Source organism: Lagopus muta, chromosome 2 (assembly GCF_023343835.1).
Source record: "Lagopus muta isolate bLagMut1 chromosome 2, bLagMut1 primary, whole genome shotgun sequence".
NCBI classification, from domain to species: Eukaryota; Metazoa; Chordata; class Aves; order Galliformes; family Phasianidae; genus Lagopus; species Lagopus muta.
Genome location: NC_064434.1, coordinates 81,540,931 through 81,566,169, shown reverse-complemented (window position 1 = coordinate 81,566,169; position 25,239 = coordinate 81,540,931). Strand labels below are relative to the sequence as shown.

General features: G+C 39.7%; 1 protein-coding gene across 4 annotated transcripts in view; it reads right to left on the bottom strand.

The window, feature by feature from the left end:
* DAAM2 (dishevelled associated activator of morphogenesis 2) overlaps positions 1 to 25,239 on the bottom strand; it is a 185,667-nt gene that overhangs the window by 83,236 nt on the left and 77,192 nt on the right. For all 4 annotated transcript variants that reach the window (XM_048935124.1, XM_048935123.1, XM_048935122.1 and 1 more), the window contains exons 2-3: positions 22,697 to 22,899; positions 2,343 to 2,432 (exon numbers count right to left, since the gene is read on the bottom strand). In XM_048935124.1, coding sequence (XP_048791081.1) covers positions 2,343 to 2,432; positions 22,697 to 22,873 — 267 coding nt within the window. In that variant the 5' untranslated portion in view covers positions 22,874 to 22,899. The remainder of the gene's footprint in view (positions 1 to 2,342; positions 2,433 to 22,696; positions 22,900 to 25,239) is intronic.

The following is a 25,239-nucleotide window of genomic DNA, read 5'->3' as shown; positions in this document are numbered from 1 at the left end:
GGCAAACTTTGTCCCCAGCATACAACTAAGTACACAGACAAGCATCTCTCTGTATTACTTCAGAAAGATTTGAAAACAGAAGGAATGAGAATTCTGACACAATATGGAAGTCCTTCCAGCAACAAGTGCCATGAAAGATAATAACTGAAGTTTAGCTCCCATGATAAAAGTGCAATGTGTCTACAATGATGAGTGCTCTTCATTCTTGCAGGTGACATTTTTTACTTAATACAGACAGTAATATTGCATTTTTGGAGCAGATCAAGAAGCTCTGACCTTCCATTATTTTTACACTTGAAAAGACATCTGAGATAAATGAACGTGAACAATCCCCTAAACTTGTACTTTTTGACCTTCTAATACATAACATTTGCTCTTGCCCCCTTACTAAGCTTTTCCTCAGACTGGACACAGAGCCCTCACTTCCCAGAAAGCAGAGAACTTGGCATCAACAAGACAGAGCTCTCTGGATAGCTAATGGAGCTCTGTCTAGTGAGGTATCAGGCTCTTTGTGGCCAAAATTAGATTACAAATTCTTTAGGGAAAAGACAGCTTTCCTCTTCAGGGAAGCCTGCAGCACACTTTTCTGTCACTGTAGAACAGTAATGATAGGTGGATTAGGTAGTAGGCTGGAGAGATGTGTCAGCAGGGATCATTTGACTGACTGTGAGGGGAAACAATGAATAACATTGGACAGTTAAGGTTTCAAGTAATTGAAAGTATCTGCAATGTAATGAATAGACATCTGGCAACAGTATACTGTTCCAGTTAGCACATCATTTTGGATAGCTGGAGTTCAGCTAACTGAGGTTTCACTATAAATGCATTATAAAGATTTTCCAGTATGCAGCTCCTTTAACTACGGAGGTCTTTGGGATTCTTATATCAAATCCACTACTTTAAGGGAAAAAAAAAAAAAAGAAAAGAAAAAGAAGTGTAATGTAATGAATCCAACCAACATATTAAATACATTAAAGCCTGAATCTTCCTGCCAAGGCTGACTGGTCCTAGAGGTGGAATGTGTGGTTCTTTAAGACAGCTACAAATAGATCCTCTCCCATCAGAGCTGAAAAAGCCAGCTGAGCCTGCCAGCAAAAATGTAAAGCAGACATGGATCACAACAGCCTTCACCTTCCCTCCACACTCAACCTCAATGCAACAGCAGGAAGAAGAATGAAGAGCACCAAGCACAGCTGAACCTAGGCTACTTTTATACACTTTCTAATTATTGCTAGTTCAGAGGCACTGCAAATAATTTGGTGCTATTGACCTCCCTCTGTGATGCATCTCAACCAAAAGCAAGAAACATACAAAATACTCACCTGATTGGGGATTTTATTTAATTACGTGGTAGGAAAGCTGAGGTTTTTTTTTTTTAATTTATTTTTAATTTAATGCCTGAGAAAAGAAGTCAGGCTAGTATTCTCAGATAGCAAGGTTTTTCAACGACTCACAAAACAAGCATGTGAGTGTCAGCAAACAATAATTGCAAAAGGATCATCATCAAGGTTTCAATCTGCCTTCTTCAGTATGGAAGTCTAAACCTCCCCCTCCAGCTTCTGCTATGCAGACCTACGTATAAAGAACAGTGCTCTCACAGCCTCACTTGCATATTAATAAAGCCTATGAATCCACCATCTTTCTATCCAACTACCTGTTTCTTTCCTACAGCATCAAAAAATTTCCTCCATATCACTCCTACATGAATTGCCTTGTACAAGTTTCACAACAGTAATAACAACTTTAATCGCACATGTCACTAGAAAAATCATTTCCAAGGTACTCAAGTATCAGCTCCCAGTCTTCTGGCCTTCTCACTGATTTGTCCAAAGCTGAAAACCTTGACTGGATAAACAGTGACAGGAGCAAGTACCCTTCACTTTATAATGCAACACACTATCTCCTATCAGCTCTGGAAGTATTTGCAGTCAGGTTTTAAGATATTATTATAATACTCTTCATGTATTTTATTCCATCCTGAAATACCTCAGTAATAATTGTACTCTGAGCATCTGTTCTGAGCATTCTACGGAAGTTTTAAAAAATTCCTTATAGTTTTTCCACTACAACATTTATTTCTGCTAAGAAACATGTAAAATGTTCAGTAAGGGGAAGCATAAGATTTCTACTTATTGACATATTCTTCAAAAATCACACATGAATGTGGTGCAACATTCTCACAAGAAGTACATGCATGTCAATAAAAATCCTTAAATTGCTTAATCATGTTCTTGAGAAAATAGTGGATAAACATGGATTTCACATCTGGATATGCATCAGTAATGATGTACATGCACATACAATTTATACATGAGCTATTTTGATCAGGACAGTAGTAATACCTTCTTTTTGCTGCAGTATATCTGCCATTTCTTCTCTGGAGGGAGTGCAAACATAGCCTCTCTGTTCTTGTCTGTAAGATCCAATTCATCCTGGAGAGCACAAAAAAGAAAAACAGAAAAAAAACACACAGTCAGTGGCTGCATTGGTAATTTCTACTATATTCAGAGGAATCTGGATCGGGTTCATTACCTAACCTTCATCAAAATGCAGAGGACTTAGTGCCTCCCAAAGACCATTGGTTTCATATTTTTTGCCTCACTATTCCATGTTTCCCCTGTCAGGACACAACTTGGAAATAGAGCAGTCTGAACAACTGCAGGGTCAGGCTGCCATTACTTATGATTGGTATGGGATGAAAAAGATCACATGAAAAGGATGAAATTACGAACTCAAAGCACTGGCTTACATAATAGTGGTGCTCCTTGCAATAGTTAGAGAAAGGCAAAAAACTCAGTACACTTTTCTTCCAGCATGCATTATTAGCTTGGTCTTCCAGTTAAAAACACCAACAGATTTCAGGTACATTAAACTTTATTCTATATCTGGACAGAGACTAACAAAAAAAATAAATAAATAGCTTTTGTTTCTTTCATGGGCTGCCAATGATTTAGAATGAGAATAGTAAAATCCCTGTATCTTCTAAACAAATGTCAAAAGACAGTGGTTTAGTTGCAGTAATGTCATCAACAACCTACAGGCTAAAAAGGTTTCAGTACCATTATCCTTGTTCACTGGAGCACAGAGGCCCCAGCAAAAGACAATCAGCTGTTCAGAATGAGAGAATTCTACTCCACATAACTTCACATCAGGTTAAACAACAAGCAATTTCAGTCTTTAAAACAAATGAATTCAGTGGAAGACTACTTGTCCATCTCTTCTGTAAAAGGTAGACAACGTCAGTCTATCTTCCTATTCATGTCTCTCTAAATCATCAAAGCAGAGTGCTACTTGTTCTCTGTTCACTCAGCACTGACCAGAATAAAGCTCTGGTCACAGCTGGCAGTCTCAGGTGCTGATGGGAATTAAACAAATAGGAATAGTCTTCACTGCAAGGAGCCTGCATGAGCTGAGACAGACAAAGATATGTAAACTAGAGTTACAGCAACAGAAATACAAACTTCCAGTGAGGTTTCAATAAATCAGTTTTGGTACGGTTTCCTATTTCTTATCTATTGCAGGGGAGATGGATCAGATAACCTTTAAAAGTCTCTTCCAGCTCAAACGATTTTATGATTCTATTTGAAAGCATTTGGAGAAGGAAACATCCAAGGGTTCAATATCTAGATGACTTTGCAGCACTAAGAACATCACACACACAGGTTCTGGCACACATGCTAACCTAACCCAAGCACAGACAATACCTCTTTAACTCAGACCAACAATGGTTCATTTGGAAAGCTTTCAGGGCTGGGAAAACTTGTGAAAACAGTGAGCTAAACTGCACACTGAGCCTGGTAGCAGCTGCTGACAGATTTAAAAGCCCATAGAGATTTTAGCTGCAAGAAGGTACAAAAGAAATGCAAACAGTAACAAGGTGAGATCAGTGCCAGCAGCCCAAGGTAGAAGAAGCTGGAGTTCTTTCTCTCTTCTTTTTTTTCTTTTTTCTTTTTTTTTTTTTTTTTTTTTTTTTTTTAAACAAGAGAAAGTTTAAAGGAAAAGAGTAAAGAAAAATTTTAACTGTGCAAGAAAAGTGTAAGCCATGTGGAAATGTTTAGGTTGAGTTTCCAAACAAGGGGGCAGCCAAGCGAGGCAAGGAGTTTTATCCTTGCTACACACAATTAGAAAGCTCAGGCCAGGATCACATTCTTGGGGAGAGTGGGAGAGTGAAACGACATGTAAGGTCTTAAGACAAGCAAAGGAATGCTGTTGGAGGTCAAGCATGTGGGAGGGAAGGGAGGAGCAGACAGGGAATCAGAAATGGAAGGTTTGGAAGAACCACCAAAGGGGCCAGAACAGACATCTGAAAAAAGCTGGCTGACCTCAGCTAAATTCTTAGAAAAATTACGGTATTTTATTGAACTGCTTAATGATCTTAGCCACCTTTTTTTCTTTTTTTAAGCTTTTTTTTTTTTTTTTTTTTTTTCTAATTTAAAAATAATAATAATAAAGTTGAATTCACTGGACGAGAAAGCTGAGAGGTTAACTGATTCTGCTTGGTTCTCAAAGCAGTTCTGTCCGCCAGACCACCTGCTAGACTTTTGTCCTCAAAAGTGATTATACCAACCAATATAGTACAGGATGACCATATCATCAAAAAAGCACTCATACTGACTAGAACGTAGAACCACTCAGATGGCAGAATGCTGCCACAGCTTCTGGACATTCCTATTGGCAGCATCAGGGACATAAAGAACATTCTGCTTTCAGTAGGGTAGTATAGGTGACTTCTATTCAATCTTGAAAACATTCTTCTCAGGACAGGAGGCTAGAAAGGTTATTTTGTAGCAAGAAAAGATCCAGTGGGAATAAATTGCATCTGCATCCTGTTTCATCGTGATTCAAGAGGGTAGAGTAAGCTAGAAGAGTGTGTTAGAAATCATCACATGATGTATGGTAGCACAGCAATAAGAAAACTGCTCTAAGTTATATGGCATAATGTGTTCAGATGCAGATAGAAACAAACCTGACTGCAAAACAGCACAGAAGGCTCAGAAGAATGGACTGCTTTTCTTTGTGAAACAGACAGTGTTTGTCTCCACAAGGAGGCAAATGTTAGGGTCTAACTCCACAGTCAGGTGGTCAGGTAACAAACAGAAGCAGGGAAAGAGACACCTTCTCCATAACGCAAAGCAGCAGCTGGGCTCATCAACAGCATTTCCTGAAGTAAAGCATTCTCTTCAGCGTGCATGCTGCTTCATGGAAGAACGTTGTGAGAAGAATTGAAAAGGCCTATATGCCCCACTGTACTGACATCCTACATGACTACATCGTTAATCAAATCTTACTCTATGAAGAACCACAAAACTCTGTAAAACATCAAAGACATGAAACTTTCCTCTGGAACCCTCAAAATTCTCCTTCCTTTCCAAACCCCAGGCCCCTTCAAAAGGAACAGCTGCATCTTGCTAAGAAAGAAGATCTTGCGTCAGGCTTTCCTATTCTGACTTGGGAACCTAACAGACAATGCATAAAGAAACCTATTCCCTTTTCCCACCAAAGCAACCATTACAGAAAGAGTGGAATAAATTTCGGAAAGGCAATTTACTTCACGTATAGGTGATACTGACAACAGAGGCAGATCTGTCAAAACGTAGAACTTCAGATGCTAGACTTGGTTTAGTGACAGCAAGTAGCTACTTAAGTAGAAAGGAACTGCAAAGGTTGGCAGGAAAGTAGAACAGCTACAGACTCTGAATGCAGTCATCAAGACTGGTGTTGGACCCAGGTTGAGGAAGGCGGTATGGTGTGGCTGAAAGCACACGAAGCACGCATGAAGAGCAAGAGAGGTTAAAGAGGTACAAATGCCATCCTCTATCACCTGTGCCCATTTTCCCAATAGAAACATAATAAATCTGCCATGCCTTACATGGAGGGCTTGGTTGCAGCCATTCATGCATGCATGCAGCATGACCCTGCACGATGGATCTCACACTATGGTTCTAAAAAACACTCGAAGTTGCAAGTGTTCCCATGAAGCAGATTAAAAAGACATAAGCCAGGTTATCCTGAGGGCAATGTAAAGTAGCTCCAGTTAATACTTCTTACATTTCTTTCCTTTGTCAACTTTCTATATTATTTTATTTACTGAGAGAGGGACACAGTGAGTTAATTTCTCTTTCATGTGGGCATTTTTTACTGACAGATTAAATTTCAATGATGAAACGTGCAATATGTACTGGAGCTGGATTTGAGGTTCTGATATTTCCAGCCTAGTTTTTGGGACAAAAGGGAAGATGGCCTCCATTCAAAATGGCTACAAACCAAGGAAATAAGAGACAGAGAAAGAACGAAGAATGGGCAGGAAACATAAAGCAGTATTTTGTGGGATTTAAAACCACATTATGTCCCTTGTTTTTGGGAGCATTCATCCAAGTGTGAAAGCTGGATTTGATGCTTCTAGCCATCAGCTTGAGAATGATATCACCCAAAGCCCCAGAAGAGCTGAAAAGAAAGGCATTTCTTACCTAGACTGGGCAGTGTTTTTTTTTTTTTTTTTTTTTTTTAATAGATGTGAAATTAAATTAATACAAGGAAGGAATATTCTGGGAATATAAACAGTGGCCCTTCCAGAGAACCTTTAATGCCTACTAAGACTCTGTATTGAGATGTACTTTCCACCTCTGCCATTCAGCCTTCTATGGAAAGGAGGGACAGAGTTAAGAAACAGCTGATCCTTCATCAGTGTAGTTCACCAGGCTTTGCTTGAAGACTTGTATGGTCCAGAGAAATCATGGGATTTAAATAGGGAAAAACTGAACTAGGTTGAAAGGCAAACTTAGTAAAATAATGAGAGACCAGTGAGACTTGCCATTTTCAACACACCAATGTTGGAGCCACAGAAGGAGTAGGACAGAAAGGTCAAGGTGGTGACTACATAGAGTCTTTGAGGGCCCAGGGCATCTTCACTGCAAGTCAGAATGATGAAGACTCAGAGCATAAAATTGGTTCTCCAGGAATGTTTTAAGAGAGATGGGAGATTTCCTCAGTTTTCTCATTCTGCTTGGCCCAATTCCACAGGCTACCAAGAAATCCTTATAAACTCAGGGAGTTTCTCAGTGACTAAGGACAAACAGCTGCTCCAGTAAATAGTAATTTAAGTAAACAACAACAACAACAAAAAAATAATGATTCATTTTTGTTGTTGTTTAAATATACTTGAAATTCTCTTTCCAGAAGAAACGTAAATTCTTAGGACCCATTTGGTTTCAAGTAAAACCTTTTTTCAAGCATTAGAAATTTCTGTGAAATTGAAACCCAGCTGTAATTTACTATAATCTCAAAATCTACTAAAACTCATTAAAATCACAAATGTTCAATGAATTATGCATAGCATCTCCAGCAAGATGTGGCAAAGAATTGTGACATGATATGCTTTGTTCACTGTAGTCAATAATTTTATTAGTACGGACATATCGTTTTGCCAGGAAAGAGATGAGATTTTATTTTCTCATGTTTACTTGGATACTTGTCTTGTTCCATCAAGTTCTTATAATTTCAACTATGGAGTTTTAGTTTTTGTCTTTAGGTCTCTTGCTTATGATGTTCATGAAAAAACATTCTCCCTTTGGTTGCTTTCTCTGAGCATACATCTCAGCCTGAGACTCACATTTAATGGCTTCTTTTATTATTGGGAAAATGTTATGATATACAAGAAGTTTTCTTCTTTCCTTTTTGTTCCTTTTTGTTTGTTTGTTTTTTATTTTGTTTTCTTCCTACTAAAAATTCAGGCAACTACTAAAAAATGGTTAAAGAATGTAAACCTTTTATCATGCACAGAGGTAATAACTTTTACATGAAATCTATCATTACTATATATAATTGGATGCAATCATGAGATGTAATACATTCACATATAGGATTCACCACTTCTGTTCATACAGTTGTTTATTCTGATTGTGACTGTAACAGGCTGCTTCACTCTTCAACAGATGAGCACTCAAGCAAAAGGATAGCCCGGTCCCAGCATCAACAAGCACCACAGGAGCCAAACTCACAGATGGCACAAATTGGCCAAGCTCCACAGAAAAGTTAATCTCTCCAATGTTATCAAAGAAGGAAACTTATGTCTACCCACACCAAATGAAAGCAGCAGTTATCTGTCCTGGGATCAGCACCAGGAGTTCCAGAGGACTGCACAAAAACCCTACAAGTGCAAAGCTGCAGAAAAAAACCAATGTAGACAGTCAAACACTGCACTGCTCCCTATCTTGAAAAGCCACCCAATTCTGTGATTCACTTGAGTTAATGTTCCTTTCAGGATGGGAGGCAACACTGATAAGTGCATATTTGTTTTTGCTCAGTTTTTTTTTCTCTTGCTCAGTCACAACAGTACTACCCTTGATAGTTCTCTGGGAATCATCAAATAGGGAACAAAACTGATCAATTAGGAATGATACTAAGGTGCCTTTAGAAATAGGCTCTAGAAAACCTGCATAATTTGAAGACATTCTATTTGAATAACTCACTTGCATACCTATCTCAAAAATGCAGGTTCAAGAGTATGTTCATTTTTATGTTATGTCCTTGCACTGCATGAATTCTAGTTAAACGCACCACATGTATCATGCTTCCTGTTCACATCACCATTCCTTCTTTCTCCTTTCTTGTGCACACGCATACCTTTACTTTTATACCCCTCTCTAATCTTTTTCTCATTCCCCTTTACCCTTTTTTACTGCCATGCACAAATGCACTCTCCGTTACCCACTTCATCAATCATTCTCTCAGTTTCATAACAGCATCAAACCCACCCAAGTTACAAAGTGAGGTATAACACAGTTACCAGAATAGTAAATTCTCTATATAATATAATATAACAGCGCTTGCCTTAGGTTCTAGCAAAGTCATTTATATAGATGTCTGTCACCGGGTCCCTAAAAGAAGGCCCATACTGCAGTTACCAAGTAGCACAGTAGAGCTGATGGCCTTATGCACTGGATGAACTTATTTAAATCTAGTACGAAGTAAAAAGTGAACGTGACACATCATGGGATCCTATCCAGCATCTGCTGCCAGGCCCCAGAGTAAAGTTCATGTTCTCTGTGCAATCACTGTGAGGGAATAGCTGCTGGTGGATTAATCAATGGTGAAATACAACTCAAGCTGACATGAGATAAATGGTTCTGACATCTCTGGGACTATAGAAGAAGGAAAAGAAGAAAGAGATCAGGGAGGGGGTTGTCAGTAGCATGCTACAAGCCTTTACAGTAGAGGATCCAATCCAGCACTACAGCTTTAACAAGTGGACTGAGTAAGATCACATTGCTAGCATGTGATTTATACTGCCTGAGAGCTTCACTTTTGCATTAATAATGGTACTTAGGAACTCCACGTTTTCTTTTTTTTCCTCCCCAGATTACACTGTCTGTGCCATGCTCTCTAAGCAAATAAGCAAATAATAAGCAGGTCAATGTGGTGGCTCATGTTCTAGCCATCTGTTCAATACATAGGGAGGCAGGGAGGAACAGACAGAGTCACATTCTCATTGCAAAATCCAGGGACAGCTGTTCCAAAAGCTGCTTTAGAGACCACTGCAGTGAGTGAATAAAAATCAGTTTTCAGAGCTTAGTCTCTTCTCAAATCACCTACAGACACTTTCAGATAAGATAGATCTTCTTTATTTAGTCACTGTGTTCACCTCCAGGGGACAGTAGAGGATTGTTCCCCTACAGTTTTCCTTCCATTACTTTGTTCAATCCAACTCACCTGGCAGACAGATGAGAGGCAGCCTCTGGAAGAGCCCACATTTCCAGTACTGAGGTCAATAAGGCATTCTGAAAGCCTGCCTCTCAGTAAATGAGATTCATCCGACTGCATAAACTGCCTACATCCATGCGCAAACTGGAGCAAAGAGCAGTGCAAAAGTACCACTTAGCACAGCCCCCCAGCAGGAGAACTGTTTCAGAGGCATGTGAATATCCAACTGCACGCACCAGTGTGACTGAAGCAGGCATCAAGAAAGAGGGAATCAGACCCGTTTAAGCACCAAGCGGTTCCCACCCCTCCCTTCTCAAGGTTGTGCCCCTAGCTGTCACTGTCAGCTGATGTGCTCTTTCAGCAGCACTGCCACCCATACAGCCAGCACATGTGCAAGGCAGCAAACTAGTCAGAAGTACCCACTTGGGCACCCAATATATCTCCCAAGTCCTCTGGTAATCCACAGAAAAAACAAAAAAATAAATACACACAGACAAAAAAAAACCAAAAAACCACGAACAAACAAGAGAACCCTGGAAAGCTTTTCCCCCATCAATCTCTTATACCTCATCCTAACCCCTGCAATTAGAAACAGTCAGTGTGAATTAATTACACATGAAGATGCAGAGCAACATTTTGGTCAGTTTCCCAATTGATAGGAACTAGGTGTTTCACCAGAAAACATCACTGTCTTTCCACATCTTTGCATGTACAGTAAGCATGTGTGCATATACATATGCTACTTGTAGCTTACATACACAAGAACTGCATATGTAGCACATATCTGCTCATATCTACAATGCTTTATTGCAACATTTGTACAAAATGAAAACACTGCGCTCACAGGAGTTTCTCACACAGCCTGCTAGCATAAGAAGATACGTTTATGTTTCAGCTACTGCCATAGATGTGAACATAAACCAGAAAAGCAGACAAACAAGAGACCTTGATTTCCATTATTCTCTTTCCAATGCTCGCTTTTTAAAAAAGATGCAGCATTAAAACACCCTCTGTGTTAGAGAGTTGAATCTCTTGATTTTCAGCCACAATAGAAGAAAGCAGAAAGTACCTGATGTCAGCATTCAGGAGAATATACTCCTCTTCTAAGATTAAACACAGAAGTTGTTCATTCTTATGAGTCAGCTTCAGACTACTGATTTCATCTATCACAGGCGCAGCTTTTTGGCAGAGAATTTTATCAAACAAAAAGTCAATTAATTCCCCACAACTCCACCCTGCAAACATCCCCTTTGCTGTACTGCTTCCTTTTTTCTTCCTTAATTGTTGGTTAATTGCCCAGAGAAGAGCTAAATCCTGTTTCACTCCTGCTCCTCTCTGTGGCTTAACAGCATACCAGCACATAAAACCAGCAAGGCTGACAGTGGCCATCTCCTTTCAGAGGTCACTAGAAACACCTGTCTGCTGGTCATTTTCCTGCCCTTCACAGGCAAAGCACATGCGTTAGACAACAAGCTGCTAGGGCAAACAGAAAGAGAAAGAATGAGGAAAACCAGTACCTGTTTATGCAACAATGCACACAGATGTTTGCAGAGAGATCATAATTTAGATAACACATTCTCATATATGCAGGACTATAATACAGGTGGAACTAAAAGGGAAGTTCCATGGATATCCTCTTGGGTGGGCGTATGAGGATAATAAAGCAAAAAAATTTTTCTGTCATCACTGCTATTTCTGTTATGGGCTGCATGTCCATGTCAGTGAATTGGAACAAGCCCAACGATAGGGATGGGGATGAAAACTGAATAGTCAGGCTTCTGTCTAATCTAAATCCCCACTGCTGCAATTTAAGCCTATTACTTCCGGCCCTATCAACCACAGATACAGCTAGCAGATTTGTTCCTTCCTCTTGATAACAGTTTTCAAGTCTATTAAAAGCTGTTGTAATGCCTCTCCTCAGTCTTCTTTCTTGAGGCCAGACAAGACCAGTTCATTCAGTCTCTCTCGAGGTCATGTCCTCTGGACCTCTCACTCCCCTTCTAATTGGCTTCCAGGCTATCCCTGGTCAAAGTGCATCTTTCCTGAAGTTCAAAAGTGTGAACAGTGTTCCAGACAAGACCTTACTAAAAGCAAGTGCAGATATTACCTCATGCATCTTCCATAGCACATTCCTTGTTACATATCCCATGAAAATGATGAATTTATTTTTTTAAGTAAACAAAAAAAGTGTGACTCATGCTCACCCATGATCTTCCACAATCCCTACTTTCTTTTCCAAAGAAATGCACCTATCTTCCTGCTTCCTATTCTGCATTATGTCACTTGCTCCTATAACGAGTTCATTTTATCTGTTCACTCTTTTTCACACAGTTTCTCCATCTTGTTTTAAGCCTGTCTTTTAACATCCACAGGTTTCCAATCTAATGACATCTGCAAAGTTTATAGGTATATTCTATACTCCACTACTCAATCAATCAAATGAATACTGAACAGAACTGAAGCCGTTCAATCTCTGCTTGGTAACTCTTTTCACTATGACAAACGACAAGCCGTCTGGAGTTAAGTACCCCTTTTACCTCCATATTCTGGTTATGCGCAGAGTATCAGACACCTCCCTCAAACAGAGTTTCCAGTATCATCATCTAAAACACCTAATAACAACAAATTTGCTGCTTCAACACAGTGCCATTTCCCACCCCTTATTTCCCTTCCTTTTCCTCCCTCTCCCTTCTCAGGGTCAGGGTTTGTTTTTCATGCCAAGGTTCTTTAGGTGAGACCCCATCCGGTAAGGTCGGTGTGGGAAAGGTTATTAGGAGATGTCTGTCTAAACTGCTATCTTTCTGGCTTCCTCACCCTCTGCCTCTCTACAAAGTCTCTTCTGTTCTGCTTTAATACTAATGAGTTCAGAGGAGGTTCCTATACTGGAGCAATTCACAGCTTGAACTGTGCCAAAGCACACAGGCACACACCTCTCTGATCGTTTCCTGCCCAAGCACAGTCCTGCTGGCTCAACCCACAAAATGTGGGCTGGGAATCGCTCCTGTGGCCCTGTGCCAGAGGCATGCTGAATTTCCAGGGGGTGTCGGTGCCTCCCATTCCTCCCAGCTTCATCCTCTTGTGTGTACCCTATTTGCCATATGTGCCTATGCAGGAAAACAAGGATAAGTCAGAGATTGGCTGACATTTAAATCCCTGATAAAATATTATGTAAAAGGGCAAGAGAAATTCAGGAGCAAAATTAACATCTTATCATGTCCTGTTTGCAGTGCTCAGACACATGCTTAATCTCAGCTCTTCTACACAGGGGTAAACCAAAAGGAACTCCAATAAATCAACATAATTTCTGCCATTACCTCAGGTTTAGACAGGTAGAAAGGAAACTGGGAGCTGGGTTTAGTTCTTCTCTTGCTCTCAGAATAATTATTTCAGATTCAGTAGTGCATATCAAAGATCAGAATGCATCCCACTACTCCACTCCACTAAACTGAGTTAAGTTCACCTGTTCTACACAAGTGCAAAATATCAATCTCTAGCTCAATTTACCTGCTTTAAATTCTAACAGAGACTAATCCTCTATTGTCACTAGACAGCATGTAACACAGGCTCCTTCAACTGCCCACAGACCAGTCTTCAGAAACAGAACAGACTTAGCAGTCCCCCATTTTGAAATTGTTGCTTTTCACTTCAGTAAATGAAGATGAGCTGTATTTACTACTAATCTATCCAGACTCACTACATAAACGCCCACATATGATGTATCACTCATCTCCTCTGGGGTAAGGTGGAGGGCAATTCCACAATACTTCTTCCTAACAAACTGAGTATTTTCATAACCAAACACTGAATGGAAGGCATGACAGTGTATTTAGTTACTCACTCACACCCTGTCCTGTCTCACTGCTCAAATGCTCTGATAATCAGAGAAGCAACTACTGCACTGACATCACCAGGCTTAAGAAAATGGCTGAAACTATTTTCCTCTAAATACTTCTAAGTATGAAGTTATATGAAACATTCTTAAAATAGAACAAAAGGAATAAGAGTGATGAGCATTTGCTTTGCAGACTAAATCTGTCCCCTAATTGCAATTACAAATTGTTGTTATTTGGTTAAGCATTTGTAATCCAAAAGTTCTCTCTCATTGTTGTTGTAGAAGCCAACAACTTTACACTGACAACAAACTCATCCAGCTGTTGCTCTCTATACAAAATGTAATGCTGAAACACAGCCACTAAAGCAATCCCAATGGATTTTCCATGACTCAGGGAACTCCCTGGACAACTTCCAGATTGGGAAACTACAATCCGCTTTCCCCTTGTAATTTCCTTTAGAGAATTTACTCTTCAAACCTCCACCTAGTAAACTATTGCATAACATTGTTGTGCACACTGCTAAATTCTTTTCAAAAGATGTTTGTGCTATTAGTCTTGCCAGCCTTTCCCTTTCTGTGGTTAACAAATCATGGGAAACTGCAAAAAAGAAAAGGTATCCTTAAGTGTTTTTAATATAGAAGTGCCCAGAACATACAGATACTGGATAGGACCCTTCGGCACACAGCACTGGGCTTATATCTGAAAGAAAGGACAGGAAGGCTACAGATTTTCGTATCAGATCCAACCTGAACATAGAAAAGCAGACAAGAGGAGGGCAAGGTCTATGAAAAGAAGAACTAGCAGAGATTTGTTCCCAAGATCTCCAAACACAATGAATTTTGCCATTGGAAGATCTGTGTACTTCCCATGACCTCCATGTGCGGCATCTTTTCAGCACCTTTTCAATTTGGCTACAGTTCTGTACTAAAACTTGTGTAAGTATTACAAATCCCTGCATCACACTGGGGAAGTAAACTCATGAATGCATGAAATAAGTTGTTCGTGTTTGCAGAGGGACTTAGGAAAAGCTCCGGGGGGGGGGGGAAATACAGAGGAAAACAAGAGCAGCACTCCCAAAGTTTTCCTGCCAGCAAGGTTACAAACTTTTCCATGCACAGAAGAAGCAACATCCAGCATTCAAAGCCATGAATAAGTGGTGTTCCAGGTGGAAAGCATCTGTCTATGTTTCCACTGGACTAAGCATGTCAAAGACAGCAGCTGCAGATGCAGACTGTTGAGTGAGAGAAAAAGCACCTTCTGATGTCTGCACTGCATGCTGCTCCTATCAGGTGCTGCAGCAATGAGCTGAAAAGCCTCTCATTACCTACATTTAGTGACACCAAAATCTCCTCCTTGTTGAGTTCAGAGGAAGATGCCTGGAAACTGCTGACCTGAAAACTACATACCCTAAAAAGGTGCTATGCTACCTACTCAGCGTCACCTGTGGCATCTCCCCTACCACAAAGCTTTGCAGGGCAGGCAGGCATATGGCAAGAAAGGAAACCAAGAATTCCCACACTGAAATAACCATCTCATGTTACTTTAACAGGTAACAATATCCTGAATGATAAACAACCTAGACACTGAAGCAGCTAGAGCACTGAAGACAAAATCCACCTGCAGAAGGACACAGACGCCTGACATAATTGTAAACCTTTCCCTCCAATTCTCTTTCAGGCTACAACATATACTCTTAAGTATCTATTATATCTGATATAAATTGCTACTAGATGAGCAAATACAGAAACGAATTTAAATCAACACATGAAATAGATTAACTTTACTGACTGTTACCTAGTTCTTCATTCAACTACCTTATTTTGCTTAGTTTTGACTATACCCCAGCTACTCTTTATCTCAGTAGGGGGTAACTGCTGTCCTGAAAAACACCTGGATGCAGTCCCCTTTCACAATCCTTCCTCTTTACTGGAAAATTTCATTTGTTACATTTACATAGTAATTTTGTTATGAACTCTATAAGGTTTTCATCATCACAGAGATCTAGCTCTCCCTATGTTGCTAAAATCAAACTAAGTGAAAAACCATATGTCCCGCAACATCTCAGAGCTGACTCTTTTATGAGCTGCAAAAGAAGCAGATACCTGTTGTTCAATCTTCCTTCATCAACACACAAGCTCTGTCTCCAAAAGCACAGCCAGAAGATCATTTTGGTCCACCATTTGTGCCATGCCACCTACATCTTTGCACTCTTTGCTCCCCATTCAGCACCACAGTGACTTCATATACTTTTTCTTTTCCTTCAGTGTTTCAGAAAAATTTTTCCCTCCTTATCACAATATCCTGTCCAGTTACTATCCAGCCATCATGTTATTTGCATGATTCAATACTTTACTCTGACATTTTCCACAGATTCTTCTCCAGGTGGCCCCTTCTCATCTCAAAGGGCCTCTTTCACATGATCCATAAAAGTTTCCCAGGTATCCTCAGAGAGTCAAATCTAGAATTGAAATGTCCTCTCCGGAGAGCAAAGAATTAGGTCTTAGTGGGTTTGTAGGGCATTAGTATAGTTTTGAACAACATAAGACAGTAATGCACAAAAAGTAAAGAAAGGGAATTAATTGTAGAAGGGCAGGAATCATATTAAGAGAGATCATGTTGAAGGCACAGGCCAGAACATCTCTGTCCTGCTGGTGAGAGTAATGGTTCAGTTCTAGGAGTAATGCAGAAAATCGTCTACTTTGTACTCATTTGAGCGGAGCTGAAAGCTTGGCAAAGCTGAAATAAGGATAAGTTGTTTTGATCCTTCCAGTTACCAAGTATGACTCCTACTATCAGTATCATTTCAATGTTCAATCACTTCAGCAGCCTTCAGACTCAATCCAATAGTTCATGGCTCTACATTACAGCCATAATGAAACTCAAAGTCATTAATGTAATAGTAATGCTTTAATAAGAAAAAAGCTCTACTGTGGGGCCTTTACATTATCATTTTTGTCTTTTTATGCAATGTTGCCTAGCACTAAATACACTTCCAGCTGTGCCAAAATATGATAATATTACCAGCACAGCTGATACAATGTTAGAAATACTTGGGTACAAGATGTCTGAACAATCAACACATCCACCCTGACTTATGAGGATAGCATATAATGAGAGTTTCCAAGCATTCAGTAGAGGGAATACACAAAATAGACTTCCTAGCACATCAATACTTTAGTGCCAGGATCTGGACTTTCCTTGCTTTTTGCATCCCGAGTTACATCTCTGCTGTGCTTTCAACATCCTGTACTGCTTTTCTCATGCCCTAGATTAGCTATTGCGCATTTTCCCAATGAGGTAACATCATGGTTATCCTGTAACAAATACGTAATTCAGTAAATAGGTCTTTCTCAGGTGTTTTCAGTCTACTTTAAGCAAATTGCACCCAGGACATACACAGAGTGAATGTCTGAACATTCCCTTCAAACACTCCCACCACGACCACACTTTTCCCCACCTTTCAGGAAGGCTGTCAGTATGCTCTCCTAGGGATACTCAGCAACCAACAGTCCCCATGGATACATAAAATACCACACATACCTAATCTAAGGCTAGAGTGATGTGACTCCACTTCAGACTTCAGTGGAACTGAACTGCTTTACACCAGGTAAGAATCTGTCCATAAGTCTCACAGTAAAGCAACAGGATCTTTAAAGCAGTGTTTCCCTACACAAAAGACCTGTAACTACACATGTGCTTTGGTAATACACCCAGGTCCTTCACACCCAAATTCCAGCACATAACCCCACATTGGGATTTGCATTTGTTTACACAACCCTTTTGATTCCTGCATATGGAGTGTGAGCTGCAGTTTTCTGGCTCCCCTCTTGAACTCCTCTCACCACACCTGGATCTCAAAACATTTGCTGTACAGAAACTGCTGCTTCTCACACAGATGCTCAGTGAGCTTGGAGCTGACAGCCAGCTGCATCTACTGAAAGGAAGCCTGAGGAGAAGATTGTGGGTTCTGCATCCAGTGCCACAAGCCTATCCCTACCACATCACTCTATACAGAGGCGAGTGTGAAAGGCAGAGTTATCTCTGCCATAAGAGGTATAGTAAGGTTTTCTATCAAGACCAGAGTAACTTTGCAAAGCTGTCTGTGGTGATACGTGTACTAGAACCAGCAGCTTGTACACATATATTTATACGGGGTATGTGTAAATCAGACCTGACATTATGAAAAGTCTTTTTTGAAGAGCAGGAAGAAAAGTGGAAAAATTGAGAGAGGGAAAGAAAAGGACACTGGCTATGTGCAATTAATTAAAACAAAACCAAAACTCACATAACCATTGGTGTGTATAACCAGACTGAGATACTAGACATAGCTTTTGTTTCTTAAGTCTTAGTCCCCTAATAGCTTCAGAAATCTTACTCATTAATTTTGCTATGACTACAACAGAATACCAGTGCATTTGAATGCATGTTAGTTCAACAACTACAAACTAGCTCAAGTCAGAGCTCATCACATGCAAATAAAAATGAGGGATCTCTCCAGATCTTGATTGCATTTCTGCCTTGATTAGGTACAGTCACTGATTACAAAAAAAAAAACACAGAAGGGATGCCCACAGTGAATAATAATAATAACAATAATAATAAAAACTAAGAAAGATAAAAAAAGGAAAATACTGGGAAATATAATGCAGAAACACTTTTAAAATATGGTTTCAGAAAAATTTGCATTGATCAACAGATTCAAAGCCACAGGCCTGTCAGAGGTATACTGTCTGAAACTAAGATTTACGTGCCAGACAAGTGACACAAATTAAATCCCTGTATTAAAAAGAATCCAGGAAGAGACTGGAGTGACTCAGAAGACTGATAATGTGAAACTGAAATATTCAAATCTTGGCAACATGCCTGAATTTAAATGTGATTAAATGCTATGATCAATATACACATTTCAGGTTTGAAGTAAGGGCCTATGTATGTATTTCTAAGCCACAAACTTTTAGTGCAAAACTAGTGACTAAATAAGCTTCAGACATAGAGGATACTTTTCTGAAAAGGCGGTGTTTCATGCTGAAGCTGAAAGACAGGCTGCTATGCACGTCTCCCCCTCAGTTTCTCCCTATTACTTCTAGGGAACAACAGAGAACTTTGTTCTCCAAGCCTGTCAAACAAACAGAAACTCAGCTGATGTCCTCTCTCTTATGCTTATAAAATAGACTAATGTATAAGGCAATCTATATTCACAACAGAGGCAATTCTTTTCCTTTTTTACCCAATAAATAGTCTTGCAGGTTACAGAGCCAAAGAGAGGCCTCACAGACATTGCCATAGCTAGGATTTGGCAAGCTTGAGTGGGACTGGTGATATATGGGAGCACTTATTCAACGTGGTGAAGCCTAGTTTTCGTCTGAGGTGTATGGTGTATCCATTACATTAAATGGCCTGCCAGGGAGAGCTAAGCATGAAGCAAAGTTGCTACTTTCAAGACAGCTGTATGCAATGGGAATTGCTACTACAATTATTTACAGTCTGATCCCATCTCCCTGTGGCTTGATGAAAATGTGCTTCATAGTGTGTCACACGGATGCCTTGCTCAGAAACTGTTTCATTTTCTTTGACAAAGTAAGTTAAATTCTCAGATAATTCCCTGCTGCTCCTTAATCTTTTTCAAAGTAGAACTCCCTTTTCCCCTCAAATTTCTCTTTTCTGGGTAGAAGGACTACAATCACAAAGTTTTACTCTCTGTGAAGGCAAAGAAGGAACAGACGTGGACAGAGGTCAGAGTGAACACAGAACAGAGCTTTCTCAAAACTTCTGTTACTGGTCACTTCATCAACTCTATCGAAAACTTGTACTCTTCAACCCCATCAATTCTTTTCTCTCTGTCCTGATTAGTAAAGATATTGGGTATGCAATAGCCTATTGTGCTCAGAGAAGAGTAAACAACTGCTTTCACTCTCTTATGAATCTATTAAGCAAAAGAGCCTCTTATTTAGGGGCTTTGAAAAAAAACCACAAAAACAACAACAAACGAACAAACAAACAACCACAAAAACAACCCAAGTTTAAATGCAGTGTAAGAGAAACCAATCATGACAGGAGAATCCAGACATCGTACTGAAACTTAATACCAGAATGCTCCAATGACTAAGAGGGGATAAATGCAAATATTTCTCAAATCTTTCCCAATGGAAGAATCTAATGTGGCATCAGTAACTCAGATAAGAATATTATCATTCAAATTTGCAGACTGCAGCATGCATAATATGATCAGCTTTGCAAAGGGCAGCTTAAAACAACAACTCTGCTTTTTCCTTTAAGACCTTCCTTCCTAAAATAGTGTTCAACTCTACCTTCTCAACCACCATGACCGTCTCAACAGATACTAACAAAATAAAGAGACACAACAAAAGCACAAGCTCATTACACTGCCCTTTCCTCTGTGCTAGCATTACTTACATATTTTTTGCTTTCCCTGAATTTTTAGCATTTAAGCTGCCCTCTTGGCCAGGTCTGAGTCCACTTCTAGGATCCACTTGGTTGTTTAAAAGAGATATAAATGGCAGAATATTTACTGTCATTCTGCTCACTACCCTAATCAAGAAGAGTCCAGGACTCGTAATACTGAATAAAAGGAATCTGCTGGGGCAAGAATACACCATCAGTAAGAAATCTGAAGGAGAACTTGGAGAAACTGTTTCATTAAAAAAAAAAAAAAAAAAAAAAAAATCTCTTTACTTCACAGTAATTCTTTCAGATTATTCCACAGTTCCTGTTCAGTCAATAAATCTGTGCAAGGAAAAACACATGTGCTTAGCCCAACCATTTTTGCCAGCAGGCACAAAACCAGCTTGGCACTTGCTGAATAGACCACCAACTGCAGAAACAACACTTTACTACATGGTAATGTACATAGTGCCAGCTGAGAAGAGAGACTGAGGGAAAAAGGAGAAGCAATGCTGACTGTAACAACCTTGACAGTAAAGAAGGGCCAGTTCTATAATTTATGAGACAGGCATAAGACCATTCTACACAATCATCCTACTGTGTAGAGCTTCCTGACCTGTTCATTGAAGCAGCGATTCTCAGGCCATCTGTTTTTCCCTTTTTGTTGGAAGCTGAAAATGGCCCTTTGAGGAGCAAAGCTTGGAGTCACAAGCAGTTGTTTGCTTTGTTTCTCATGCATCTAGACTTGTATAGCAAAACAAACGTCTATCCTAGATCTATCCTCAATGTCTATGAGATCTATCCTAGAACTCTTCTTCTGGTAAAGCAGCAATGAGAACAGACATTTCAGCTGAGATCAGCATCATCTTGTCATTTGACAACCACTGTCTTGGTCAGAGTCCAGTTAAGTAACTGTCACCACACAGTACCCAGCAAACAGAGCAGCATACATAGGTGTGCATACCTCAGCCTGGTGTCTACACAAGCAAGTTTGCAAGTTCCAAAGGAGTTTGTGGCCCCGTCACAACTAAAGGATCTCAATACATTCTCAATTCCTCAGTCTTCTCCTTTTGCAAAATGGACAATTCCAACTTTATTTTTATAATGTTAATTTAAAGATTGCATGAGCAAGAAAAGACCCACAAAATCTCATTCTTTTTCTCCAAAAGGCAAGGGCAAGCATAGTGAATATTTACTAGACTGGAAAAGTCATCACAAGAGAGGTTTATCCAGCACAGCTAGGCTTAGCTCTTCTTGTCATTAGCTCCTATATAGGACAATGTCCCAGATTTTAACTGCAACAAGGGGAAAATAGGGCTTTTAAAAATTCATTCAAACAGGCCAATATGTTTCATTATACCCTTCGTAGACCAGATGGCAAGATGAGGATATGTCCTCTGGGCCTGCTTCAGGGAGCTAACGCAAATGCTTTTCTCACTGCAGATCTCAGATGATGTTGGTGTCATCATTTCACTTGGGGATTTGGGTCAAAAGGCTTTACACTTAAATCTGTTTTTTATATAGTACAAATGCACCAGACTAGACCCTGACGGATAAGCAGTGGGGAGGCTGGTATGCAGCACAGAGCCCTCACAGGCACTTCCAGGTCGCTGACTTATACTGGCCCATTTACAGACTGAATCTTTCTAATCCAATTAAAATCTCATCTGAGCTGTCAATACAAATGTAGCCTGTTTTATTTTAGTGTCTCATAGAACGTGCATTAATCTGGGCTTGTAGGCAAACCATCCCCGCTGGGCAAATTCTGCATTCTGCCAGACCAATTTCTTTTTTGGGTTCTACCACTCCTAAAGCCTTTACTAATCTAACATTACCTGCCTACACAGGAACTCCTCCTATGGGCACGTATCATCATCCTATCTGAGTGCTTTATAAAATATGGTATATACGATCAACTTCTGAAAAGCAGCACTTTTCTCTCTCAGCTCACTTCTCACGTAACGATGAGTAGGGAACTATCATTAAATACAGGAATAAGAATTTGATCCATTTTTATTTCAATGGCTTCATTTGTTTGAAATACACATGCCAGTTACAGGCTGTCAGCACATTTACTAAGTTATAGCACAGACTAATAACTCACAAAATTCTAGGGCCAAAATTTTTTTGCAGATTGTCATGTAGACTTGTCATTAAGTGTTGCACCAAAAACATTATAAATCTTGCTGTTAATAGACTTCCATAGGACAGCTGCAAGCTATTCTGCCACAAGGACTTTGAAAAGAGATACTTACCAGGCATAAAGCAAAAACCTGAAAACACCCTAGATGTCACCACAAACTCTCAAACTCCTCAAAGAGCTTGATACCCTTCTCAGTAAGCAAAAGCCCAGCAGCATAATCAAACAAATCTCTTCATAGGGAAATCCTTAAGGTGCAAATTGTTAGAGTGGCAGAGTATTCTAGAAAGGGCCACTTTACAGCTGCAGCTTATGTTCTTTCCTAGGATGTGCTTTTGTCCACAATTTGAAATAGGATCCCATATTAGGTAGTCAGACCATTGTTATGAAAATATACCAGTCCATATTTTACTTACTATAGTTATCCATACCTTCACCTCTAACTGCATACCCAAATTATATAGCCATTTTCATTGATACAGCACTGTGAAGACATGCTAAAACAAGCAAAAACCTTTTAATCTCATTTTTTTCCTCCCATTCTTATTAAGTTCTTTTACTCCTTTCAACAGAGGAGTTCATCCACCCTCTAAAATATATCAATTTGCCAGCAGAAACTTACCACAAGTTCAGAGAACCTGGCATTGAGCTCCTCTGTTGGTGGTATTGGGACAGTAAACTCGAGGAATTGGAGAGGGTTGTTGTCCTTGAGATTGATTTCAGGGAGGTCACTACCCCCAAAGCAACAAAGAAATCCCAGCGCATGACGATTCCTCTTCCTGGGGGCCATGATCATCATGTATGATGCTATCTTCTGATCATGTTCTGCAGGAAGAAGAAAACAAGGGGGAAAAAAAAGATAAGCAAGACTTCAGTGGATACGTACAGCCCTCTACAGTTACAGTGGTCATCACCAGTGTAACAGCAGAATGAGAAGAGAAGGATTTTAGATACAAAGAGCAAAATATGCATTCCAACCAGACAAGGTAGCCAAGACATAACATTCTTAAATGGCATCATAGAACCAACTTCTTCTACATTTTGTGAACAAGTTTTACAAACTCAGTGTGTGACTTTCTAGCAATTAGATTAGTAATATTAGCAGTTATATTAGTAATGATCAGCAGCCAATGCTGAATGTCCATTTTGGCCTTTTGCTCACTACCACAGCAGAGGAACCAAAGTAACACTAGAGTATTTATTTACCCAGAAGATATAGAAGAATCCTCCAAAGATATGTCATTTGACTAAGGGGAAAAAAAAAAAAAAAAAAAAAAAAAAAAAAAAAAAAAGCCAAATGCAACAATAACACAACAACAAAAAAACCTGCTTTTTTTTCAGCACTCTGGAGGCAGACAGCCAAACATTCACTTATCCCTTTATGGCCAGGACTATTGCAGCAGGACCATTCCGTTTATCACATTTTCAAACACATGCAACTAGCTTGGGCTGCTTTATGTATCCAGTGGAGAAACTGTACAGTGCTAGTGCATGCTTTCAGATTTACATTTGAGCTGCCAGATCCAATCTTGACAGGACCCAGGCTTGAGGGGCTTTGGTATCAGGAGCGTAAAGGGAAGCAAAAGGAGGCTTGAAGGAGGAGTTGGAAAGTGACTGATTTCACCACACAACACCGTTTGTGAGCAACCCATCCAAACAGGAAGCCTCCTGCCAGCAGTTTAAAAGGAGGGATCTGTGCAGTCCATAGAGAGCTGCATATTTTGCCCTTTTAAGGGACTTGTTGTTTGACAGCTCAGGGGCTTATTTGTGTTGTATTTTTTAAGGACTTCACTTTTGCACTTAATCTGCAGAATAAGCTTTATCCTTAGAGAGTAAATAATTAAAGGCTTTTGCAAAGTCCAGCTCCCTGGGCACTAAGCAGGGAAATGAGGAAGGTGGCAGGTGAACCAAACCACAGGATGCTGGATGCTGTAGCAGCAGCAACACAGCTGTGCTTTATCATCAGAGCAGTTGCTGCCCTAACCTGCCCCACAAAGCTTTGGCCTGTTTGCTTGCCAGAACAAGGCTGCTTTGAGCTCTCACAGAGACTAAGTGGCTGTGTTAGGAAAAGCACCTTTAGGTCAGCAGTTGCATAGTAGGACTTAACATACTGCATTCAGCCAGAAGTTCTCCAAGAAAAACTTGAAGAAATCTGAGCATGCTTGCTTAAGAAAAACAAAAAAAAAACAAAAAAAAAAACAAAAAAAAACACAAGCAAACAAAAAATAATCCCAAACCATTCAAACCTTCATCGTTGTGGCCCTATGGACTGGGCACGACACACATGCCTACTCAGTGCTGAAACTAACTCATTTAGTGCCTTCTTTTACACACTATCATGCAGCTAAAATCTGCATTAGATGGTATCAGGCACTGTTCCCCAGCCTGCACTTTCCTTTGCTCTCCACGCCAGCTTTGAAATGGGTAGTGTGTCTCACCAGAACTCAACAGGGCAGCATCATTCATACCAGCTTCAAAAGCACATCCATTAAACCACTGGATTCTCACTAGGAGACGCCAAATGCCAGATAAATCTGGAATCTCATTTTTGATAATAATAGACTGAGAAAAAGCAAAGTGTCCCCAGTTCTAGCACAATATTGCATACATCCTCCATTTCCTCTCAAAGGAACAGATTTAAGAGACTGAGTTCTTAATAGATTTCACAAAAGAAACTCAGAAGAAGTTGGCCTTCTCCACTGTACTCCAACACTGGCATTTTCCAGGTCCATTTCTAAGAGGCATGCAGGAAATTCATGCTGACACAGGGGTAACATGGCCTATCTGTATAACATACAGTTCTGTATAGGCTAGGTATCTAGAAGAATTTGAAATACAAAGAATTGAGAACAGCAAGAAAGGAATCTAGCATAGCTCCTTCAGAATTGAATCATTTAAGAAATGAATGACTGGATATATATTTCTAGGTGGGAGGACTGTCTTCCTCAAGACTAACCCCACCAATCACAAAATGCTGAAAAACATTTGCTTAAGTAACTGGTTATGCTATTTAACATTAAGAAATAATTATGCTATTTACTGTTCATGCTATGTAAGAACTAACTACATCTTGATTTTTATTTGTGAACATATTTTTGAAGAAAATTAACATTTTCGAATAGCCTCCAAACAATTCTTTTCCTCTTTTTTTCATCTTATCTTTTT